The 10455-nt window shown below is 46.8% G+C and overlaps 1 protein-coding gene across 12 annotated transcripts in view; it reads left to right on the top strand.

Moving 5' to 3' along the window:
- The first annotated feature begins 4667 nt into the window (after positions 1-4667).
- The window catches only part of MYOM2 (myomesin 2), a 94211-nt gene continuing 88423 nt past the window's right edge, over positions 4668-10455 (top strand). Inside the window, exons 1-3 of one of the 12 annotated variants that reach the window (XM_070598377.1) lie at positions 4873-4995; positions 5263-5358; positions 9789-9935. In XM_070598377.1, coding sequence (XP_070454478.1) covers positions 9879-9935 — 57 coding nt within the window. In that variant the 5' untranslated portion in view covers positions 4873-4995; positions 5263-5358; positions 9789-9878. Of the gene's footprint in view, positions 4811-4853; positions 4996-5222; positions 5384-9327; positions 9386-9788; positions 9936-10455 lie in introns of those variants that run through there. The other 11 variants (XM_070598375.1, XM_070598378.1, XM_070598379.1 and 8 more) reach the window with 11 other exon arrangements.

Genomic DNA, 10455 nt, shown 5'->3' with positions numbered 1-10455 from the left:
GATGCCTGTGGGGATCATGGGTGCCGTGCGCTGGCACAGTGCTGGCTGAGAAAGCCTCAGGACACAGCATTTATCACCAGAACTGCTGCCACTATTTTACCATTTGTGCACATAAATGTTGGGAGATGTAGACATCACAGGCGACAAGAAATAGGGCTGAGTGAAGAGGAGGAAGGTGGCAGGGGAGGAAGGGAGCGAAGGAAGAGAAATTAGGATGGAGCTGGTAACTAAGGCGCCCTGTGGGAAACGCCTTCAAACTCAACTGACCTGAGACTCAGACATCCAGGAAAAGATGTGGAAATCTTTCTTGGCCAGTTTCTCACCAAACCTTTAAAGCTCACTCTCCCTCTTGGTGTAGGGATGATAAAACGTCAAAAATAACTGCAATTAAACAGTATGAAGATAAACAAAGTCAAGAAGGTACCGCATACTGCATAAGCAAGACTTTCGTCACTGCCTGCTCTGGGTTCAGTCACTCAACTTAGGAGGCTCAGTTTCTCCCCGGGATTGTTACGATGGTCGTCTGTGCTGCCGTGAATGCTGAGGATGGCGTGTGGTGTGTGGTAAGCCCCGGGGGAGGGTAGTTAACAAAGCTACACCTTGTGAACACCCTGTAGACCTACCACTGTATCCACAGCTGGAGGAGCTGAAGCCGTGGATTAACACACTCTTGCAGGCGGAAGAGCTGTGTCCTATTATTGTAGTAAAAACACACAACACGCAATCTGTCCTCTTAATTTTTAAGTGTACAGTACAATATTGTTAATTATGTGCCCGTTGTTACGGCGAATCTCTAGAGCTTTTTCACCTTGCATGACTCAAACTCAATACCCACTGCACAGCAACTCCGCATTTCCCCCACCCACCCCTCAGCCAGTCGTCCGCTTCCTGCTCCTATGAGTTTGGCTACTTTAGATGCTCAAAAAGGGGGATCATGCAGGATTTGTTCCTCTGTGGCTGGCTTGGTTCACCTGGCATGACGTCCTCGAGGTTCAGTCACGTTGTAGCATACGACGGGATTTCCTTCTCTTTTAAGGCTGGGTAATATATACACCACCTTTTCTTTAATGATTCCTCCCTCGATAGACGCTTAGGTTATTTCCACATCCTGGCTGTTGTGTATGATTCTGCAGTGAACATGGGGGTGTAGAGATCGCTTCAAGATCCTGCTTTCCGTTCTTTTGGATAAATATCCAGAACTAGGATTACTGGATCATATGGTACTTCTATTTTTAATTTTTTAAGGAGCTTCCGTACTGTTTTCCGTAGTGGCTGCGCCAATCTACGTGCCACCAGCAGTGCACAAGGGTTCCCTTTTCTCCGCATCCTCACCAGCACATGTTATCTCTTGTTTCTTTGATGATGGCCATCCTAACAGGTGTGCAGTGATATCTCATTGTGGTTTTGATTTGCATTTCCCTGATGATTAGTGATGCTGAGCATCTTCTCATGTGTCTGTTGGCCATCTGTATGTTTTCTTTGGAGAAATGTCCATTCAAGTCCTCTGAGTTATTTGTTTTTGGGATTAGAACTTTTTATTTAAGAAATTTTATGCAGAACTTCAATATTTTAAGCAGATTAACAGGGACTGGAGCAGAGACGGCCGCGTGGCACCTTGGAGGTCTATTAAGGTTTCACCGCCACAGGTCTGAGGTGTGAAGCTGACTGTGGGTGGGCAGGCTCCGGGCGGGCAGGCTGAGGCCCCACGTGCATGCAGGCCAGGCAGCTGAAGGGAGTGAGATTGTCCAGGAGGATGCCCCCTGTGAGGCCTGTTCAGATAGCATCACCTGGGAAGACCACTGAACAAGGCCAGTGAGCTGAGCGGGCTGGGCCGTGTTCCAGACTACAGGCCCAGGATGGAGTAGGCTCGGGGGCTGGCTCCCTCAAACTCTGGCAAGAAGATTAGGATCAAGTTCTCTGGGAGAAGGGAAACCCCCAACCAGAGAGAGCCGAACAGTCTAGAGAAGGAACTGGGGTACTTTGAGGTTGGCACTCAAGGCCTCGTCAGGGTATCTGTTTATCAGGGTCTGATAAACATTTGCTGCACACTTTCATCTCGTCCTTCCTTCTCCAGCAGGCAACACTGGGGCACCCCCTTCAGACATGGGGAAAGAAGACTGCCAAGCATTCGAAGGCCACGCAGCTGAGACGTGGCAGAGCTTGGGTTAAAGTCTTGTAATGCTGACCTGCAAGGCCGGCACTGCCTCCGCCACACGCACTTCCGCCCACCGTGACGCGCTGCTTCCACCATCATGCACTTCTGCCAGGATGTGTGGCCTCGCATCCGTGCTCCTTTGTGGGCAGCCTTCATCCTTTGTAACGTAGAATGGTTATGAGTGGCTGGTCAGGTGGATGGAAATTTTCTAAAATACATCAGACCATTTCTTTTGTTGCTTTCTGAGACGGAATACATGGAAATTAACAAAACATCTTAAGAACAATTTTACTTTTTTCAAATATTCAAATAGATTTTTCTGAATTGAACATTGATTTTGGCCCTGCGCTATAATTTAATGAAATCCTTAGTCATTAACTCTGCCCCATAAGCTATGTAACCCCAGAAGTTTCCATGATTAAAAACATTTCTGACATCACTTTTTAGTGCTCGGTCTCCTTTTTTGTGTCATCTGACATTTCTCATGGATGTTGATTTTTTTCCCTTTAATACATTGCAAATTCCAGCTATGGATTTGGAAATGAAATCATTCATCTTTTTTCTTTGTATCAGTTAGGATTCTTTCGGCCCCACATGATAGAGACCCAGCTCCGAGTACCTTAAGCAAAGAAGGAATTTGTCAGTTCATATTGAGAAGTCTAGTGGCGAGTGGCTGCAACTCGTGTCTCTGACCACAGGTGAGGGTTTCGTCTCTTCTTGCTTCTAGTCTGCGTGCAGGCTCGTCTCACATATGGACTATCCTAGGGCGGATGGGGAAGGGCTGGACTGAGAGACATGGGGTCTTACAGCGAGCGAGGGGAGGGTCTGACCACCCAATGGAAGGTGAGTCTCTCTTCCTGTCAGAGACCTGCTCTGTCCCAACTCTGCTTCTCTGAGTATCGTGGCTGAGACATCCAGGATTTCATAGATGCAGCATCCTAGCAAGTGAGTTTCCTATATTACAAGAGGGGGGCCAACGCAATTTTGGAATTTAAAATGAGGATGAGTTGGGGGCTGGCCCCGTGGCCGAGTGGTTAAGTTCGCGCGCTCTGCTGCAGGCGGCCCAGTGTTTCGTTGGTTCGAATCCTGGGCGCGGACATGGTACTGCTCATCAAACCACGCTGAGGCAGCGTCCCACATGCCACAACTAGAAGGACACACAACAAAGAATATACAACTATGTACTGGGGGGCTTTGGGAGAAAAAGGAAAAAATAAAAAAATAAAATCTTTAAAAAAAAAAAAAATGAGGATGAGTTGCTGGGGGGTCTCTGGGTCCCTTCAGGAGACTTTCCCTCCCTGGGAGTGACACTGTATTCTCATCAGAGGCCAGGACTGGCCCCTGAACGACTGAGATGCCATTTGGCAGGAGAAGGACATCATAGCTGTCCTTTCTCTTTATGGGGCCACACTGTGGGTGGGGCAGCGGAGCACTGTGACGGACAGTCTGGTGGGACCTCATGGGAGAGGGTTGGATTGGTTTCCCTGAGGGGGGGACACTGACAAACAGAAACAAACGTCAAAAGCCTGTGTTTATTTCCCACCCACTCAACAAATATTGAATTAAATGCTGGGCCATTGGAGAAGTCAGTGGGAATGAGACACAAAATAAAAATTTATAGTCCTGGTTAAGTATGCAAGGGACTCTCAGATGAGTAAAGTGAATGGCTGTTACTCTGTGTTTCTGTAATATTTAATTTGTGCATTCATTGACTTGCTTTGCTGGTCCTTGGTTACGTTCCTGATAAACCACATGTGGGAACATGGAGGTTTTTAAGGCTCCCAGGCCCCTCCCATATATTATTTGCTCTGATTTTTGCATACTTAAAAGATGGTTGTTATTACACATAATTTACAGATGGGGAAAGCAGAGCCCCAGAGAGGTTGACCAGCCCAGCGAAGTTCACCAGCCTCTTCCTGGCGAGCTGTGATTGGACACAGTTCTCTGGACTCTGCGATGGGGGGCCTTCCCTGTGCGGCCCCTCCTCTTGGCGATACGTGCCCGGTTACAGCCCACGATTGTGCCAGTTGTGCGTTATTTATATGTGGACACATCCTGTGCAAAAAGACGAACACCCTGAACTATCTGGGCTGTCTAGATGCAGTGGATGTCTGTGGTAATCACTATAAATAAGATGCAAATTGCCGACTAGGCATAGCTCCTCATTTAGGTCGGCAGCTCTTGCTAAATTAACCCCAGGATGAAACTAATAGAAAGCTTGGCTTGTCTCTGAAATTAAAAAAAAACCACAGAGGCCACCTTCCCTACCCCTACTGCCAGCAGCCCTCTTGGGGTTGGGCACCCCAGACGATGAAAGGTGAAATGCGTATTGAAATTCAAGGAGTTATTAAGGACTCATGTGGAAGTATCAGTTTATGTGCCAGGGAAGCTGTAGCTCCAAAGGATTGAAAATGAGTCTGAGAATTTATGTTTAAAAGTTAAAAGGAGTGGGAGGAGAGCCAGGCGGGGCTGGAATGTCAGTGCCCTGCCCTCTTTCTCTGGCTCCATAGCTGAATTGTCTCCCGGTTTCCTGGGGAGAGAGAAGTGCACTTTGTGACTCAGGGTGGACGTTGTTCACTTTTCACTGTTGATTTTTTTCCCACTTGAAGAAGGCTCTTCCTCCTGCTGAGATCAGGCTGATGATTTATGATGCAGGTATCAATCTGGGGAGAGGCGGTCCCCTGTGTCTATATATAGCATCTCCTCGGGCCATAAATGGGAGGGAGGGAGAGGCTTTTGGAGGGAGAAGTCAGCTCCGCTTTCCTCAGCCGGAGCCTGGAAGCTCGGGGAGCTGAGCCGGGCAGAGCTCTCTCCTCTTTGCCATTCTTCCTCCCTTCTGGGTAAGTTTCTTCTTCTTCTACCCTTTTCTAGTTCGAGGCTTGGGAGAAAGGAATAATAACTTGTGCAAAAGCTGTGTGCACTCAGATTTCCTAAATGGACCTATTTCAGGGTAAAGAAATGTGAACCAGTTCACTCTATTCTATGCAAATAATAATAATAGCAGAAAATTAGGTCTGAAGTCTGTACTTCTTTGCCTAGACTTTAATGTTTTCTTTGTTTCCCATAGTCATGATCTTTATTGTTACCATACTCTAACATCCCTTCAGAGTGTACGTTGCATCTTCAACCCGACTTTTGCAACGTTTCCTTAAGATCCCCAGTCATTGATGGATGTCTGCAGTTTTCACGACCGTCTCAGAAATGTGAGCAGAGTGCAGGTTTGAAGAGGTGTGAAATAAGAGGGGATATTTTCTTAAGAAAAAAAGAAACAAGGGTCATTTAGCTTGGACCTAGACTCTATTATCTGGGAGACAGGAGAGAAAATGCCTCTTGTGAGTATTTCCAAGTTTTCACCTCAAAAGGACAGTTTCTCACAGTTGTTTTCTGCCTTGTGCTTTGTGCTGTGATAGGATCCTGAAGGATTTTTGTAGAGCCTGTGCTCTCTCCAGGCATGTTCTCGGAACCCTGCCTGCCAAAAAAGATAGTGCAGTGGGATGCCTGCCCTCAGAAGGCCAGGGAGGGGCAGCGAGGAAGGAAAGTGGGGGTCACCGTGGTTGGAAATGCTCAGCCTTCCCCCTGTCCCGGTTTCACAGTCCTTTCTACCTGAGCAGAAGTGAAACAGGCGTCAAAGAGCGAGTGGGACAAAGACAGTTTAAGGGGGTTTCGTAATAAACTGAGTCTGGGCTGTATTTGCAGTAAATTTGCGTGAAACTGACAGTGAACTGGGACCTCAATCTACACGCCGAGTCTTTACAAAAACAAGGAGAATCTGTGGGCAACTGTAACTTTTAAAACTGCTGATTTGCTTTCAATTCTCTCGGTTTGTGAGAAATATGGCAACTACCTGGGTGGCTGGGAAGTTCTTTTGTCCAGGAAGCTGCACATTATCTCCTTTCTGCATCGAATTTGATCCTGCTCAAGCATTCGGGCAGAATGAATCAGGCCTCTTGAAAGCCAAAGAAACTTGCAGCTCAAGGAGAGCAAACTAGTTGAAGAAACTTCGTGTCATAGTTTTCAAAGGTGACTTGAGAAACACTTGAGAATTTAGCTGCCAGAAACTAGACATCAAACCATATTGGATTTATCATTGAGGCTGATTTTAAGAATCATTTTGTGCACAGCTGTCTTTACTTTTGGTGCTCAGTAGTGTGGAAAAACCTTTGGGGGGAAAAGTCGCCAAAGTGAATGAGCTCAGATGAAACCTGTCTTGGGTACCCAGGGCTCAGTTAGCGGGAGGATAGCCCAACGGTAGGTGCCAACTATCCTTTTTGTGACTCTAGAAAAGCTTTCATTTGGTTTATTCCCTGACTTTGACGTTGTTAGCTGCACAAACGACCATTTCTTTTGCTAAGTGGAAGTCAATGCATCATAGTTGAAATGTTTTCACAAATTAAAAACCTTCTTGGGAACGTCAAAGATGGGTTCCAAATATTCTTCACGGTAAGGGATTAGGACTAAGCGTGTCACAGACGCACGGTCCCCTGAACTTGAGGACAGGCTCACGTTTCATTTTGGTGTCATAATTCCCAAACGTGTCAGGAGCGTTCCGTGAGCGGCGGGGGAGTGGTGGTGGAAAGTGGGCTGGTGCAGAGTCAGAAGTCCAGGATGGAACGTTGGCTCCGCCACAGACGAACCAGTGACCTGGGCAAGTTATTTTCACCATCTGAACCTCAGCTTTCTCACAGGCAAGGTTGAGATTCAAACCAGGACAGAATGAGATCATACAGGTCCAGCTGTGTGCATTCAGTCACAACTTGTTGAAAAATCCGTAACTGGTGTGTTTAGAATATCTTCTAATCTACATCTTCCATATTTGAGGACGATCAGCGCTAACAGTGGAGCATTGCCTCCGATATTTTTTAAGCCTTGTCATAGATTCACGTGCAGCTAGAACTTGAGGGTATATTAGCTCCCACCCACTTCAGCCCCCTCACTTCTCAGTGAAGCAACTGGAGCCCCAAGAGTTGGATGGGTCACCTGGTCACTGCTGGAACCCAGGACTCTCCACGCCTCTTTACACCAGGGGACTCCCATCAAAAACTGCGCCAGAGGAAAGGCTATTTTCACAGGGTTTTGGGGTTGTTAGCGAGGGGAGGATAATTAACATGCATCAGAGACAGTTTTCTTAGAAACGAGAGTGGCTTTCTATGGAGAAAGTGAAGGGAAATCTGGCTGCCCATCAGCCTGGTTACTTCCTTCTCTATCGTGTCATCTGAGGACAGCGAGTTTGGTCAGGTCCTCCCTGTGGCTCCTCATCATCGCCTTGTGACCCAAGGCCATGGCTACGGAGCATGTGCTGAGCCTGTAAGGGACTCTCTTCCAAGAGATCTCATCACTCCAGTCTGGAGGTAGACAGGGACACTGGGAAGTTTTGAAGTAAGAGGCCCACCGAGGAGTGGAGAGATAGGAGCAGAGCACAAATTACGTGGCCCGAGAGTGGCTTGAGGCTGCGTGGTGGTCCTGCCGGTGTGTCTGGGTTGGGCGTGAGCCCGATGAAGTCAGCACAGGCAGGTGGAGTTGAGGACGCATTGGCATAGGGGTCAAATGCACAGAAGTGAGCTTGCTGCCATCCCTGGAGCAAGAACTCTGAGATGTCCCTACCCTTGAGATGCAGCAGTTCCGCGATTCAGGCTTGGCTGGCACAAATGCGTGGGGGAGGAAGAACGGGTAGACGCGAGGATAACTGCATTTGCAGAGCCTTTGAAACCTCCTGATTTCGATGTCTGTCAGCACGATGTTTCATTAAGTGAGTAGAGAATAAACATGGGAATAGAGGCAGTAGAGTTTTCTGTTACTACCCTGGTCAAAGTTGTCTTGTGGGAAACAGCTACGGTTAATTCTACGAATCAGAGCAAGGAACACAGGCACCATGTACACTTGGTGCCACATCACTCATCATTACAAAGTGTGTGCTCCTCTTGCAAGAAGTGTTGAGGATGTCCAGGCCACACGGCCATATGTCAAGTTAAGCCAGTGATATATTGAGCGCCGACGGTGCATGGAGCATTGGACAGGACATTGCAAACTAGTGAAAGGAGAGCTGGTCATTGGCTATGAGCGATGCTGACCTTTCCCAGCCATTTCACATTCAAAGCAAGAGCATGGATCCCACCAAGTGTCGATGGTTCTCTTTAGAGGGTGCTAGCTGTCGCAGTTTATGTGTTTCAAGATAGCTTAACCTCTCCTATCACCTACACCATTTTTGAACTCTTCCGTTTGCCGAGAAATACAAAGTTTAGCCTGACATAAATATACGTAAATTTCGTGATGGGCTGTGACCACCTGGCATCATGGCACCAGCGAGGATTCTTCTTGGTTTCTGCTGTAGGAGAATTTTCCTCCATTAGTGCAAGTGTGATTGGAAAAGAAATCTCAGAGAGGAGACTGGCTCAAAGTGGTGAAACCTGTGCCCCAACACTGGTCTGACTTAAGTCAGTGAGCTTTCCCCAGCACACGGATGGACTCCGAAGACAGTAGACGGAATGTATGTAATGACGGGCAGATGAAGGCACTGGAAAATCCCACTAAGATACAGCTGAGGATATTTCAAATATTGCAGTGGCAAATGAATTTGTTTAGAGACCTTTTCCTACCTACAGAATTCAACTTAGCAACAAACAACAGTGGCTACTAATTTTGGTTGTTTGTGATGCTAGACCAAGCACAGTGCCAAGCATTACATAGATTCAGTATGGAACATCAGAGTTAGAGAAAGGAGAAGTTAGCCCAAGGCCACATCAAAGTGTTGGAGTCAGAATTCGATCTTAGGTCTATCAGGCATGAGTGCACTTGACCTTGACATTTCAATACCTCTTTCAAAGCTGGGGTGGGATGGAGGGGGCGGGTTTTTATTATGTTTCATTAGATGCAACATTCTATTATATATTTATAATCAAGTTTATGCAAAACACATGCTGGACCCTCAATGGATATGTGATGGTTGGTGGATAGTTGATTTTTAAGAGGAAACTTGAAGCAAAGTGTAAAAGGCCCAGAAATAGAAGTCCAACAACCGTGGATGGGCTAGCCCTTTCAATATGTTTTTGGGGAAATCTCTCTCCTCTCTGCTCATCATGTCCATCCCTCCTCCCCCTCCCCCCGCCCTGTAGAATAGGAGTTTGGATAATTCTTAAGGATCTTTTAAGCTCTGTAATTCTGTGATTCTAGGAAATTCACAGTCTAAAGAGAATTGGTCATGAGGAGTACGCTTGGAACAAATTGTGTACTTTGGTAGGTTTTCTACCATATACCTGAAGATCTGAACAGTGTGCAGAGTGAAGGTGAAGACTATTTCATCTTAGAGCAGGACCTGGGCATTTTCTGCTCCTGGCCTCCTTTCCCCGGTCCTTTGTGTGAGTGGCGTCCCCTGGGCTGTGCCATGGGGTCTTGCCTAAGAGTTCCATCTTTAAATCAAGCAGATTATTCTAATTTAAACAGAAAAGACAAAAATGGAGCTCAAGTTTGGAGGAGTTCTTTTGCCTCTTTATCTGGGAAATTAATAATAACAGAGATTTAGGAATACTGTCTACATGATTTTTAGAGATAGTCAAAGTCAGTTGGCAGTTAATTTATTTTGGGTGAACATATGCAACCAACGGCTGTGTCTAAATCCTGCACTCCTTCAAATTCCCAGATCCCGTGCCCCAGGATGGATCTCTGCTACTTCTTGGTGTGGGAGAGTTTGACCAAAACATGCTCACTTTCCCACATCCCCTAAGCTTTCATGCTGGGCTCTGTCCCCACTCTCTGCCCATCCCAGCCAAGCAAGTCTACAGTTGAGGTATGATTTTAGAGGAATGGACCTGGGAGGCGTCCTGGAGTCTGCTCCTTTTTTTCAAGACCCCCCTTTGAGTAGTGAAGACCCCCAGCTCTGAGGCCCCCATTGAAAGCCTCCATATGTGATCACAGGCTTTCTAGAGCCATTTCTCCATGTGCCTTGCCCTGTGTCCTGAGACCCTGCCTTTTCCTGCTTCACCTGTCATGGATGCCCTTCCTCCCTCCCCCATCCTGCCTGTCAGTTCACCCATCCATCAAGGTCCTTCTCAAATGTCACCTACTTCAGGGGGCCTCTCTGGCTGCCCTCTCTCCTGCTCCCTGTGCTCCCTTCTCACTTCCCAGAGCATTCTGTACCGCTCTCTGCTCTTATCGTCTCTTCTCTTGTATCTAAGTATTTGTTTATTTCTCTAATCTGTGTTTTAATTATTTTTATCCCTGTCACTCACATTGCTTTGAATAAACTACTCTATATATATTTGTTGAGTTTACAATTAAATGAAATCTATAGCCCAATCTCCTAATTT

The sequence above is a fragment of the Equus przewalskii genome, chromosome 28 (assembly GCF_037783145.1).
Source record: "Equus przewalskii isolate Varuska chromosome 28, EquPr2, whole genome shotgun sequence".
Taxonomy (NCBI): Eukaryota; Metazoa; Chordata; class Mammalia; order Perissodactyla; family Equidae; genus Equus; species Equus przewalskii.
The sequence above is the reverse complement of the archived record's forward strand: the minus strand, read 5'-3'. Positions and strand labels throughout refer to the sequence as shown.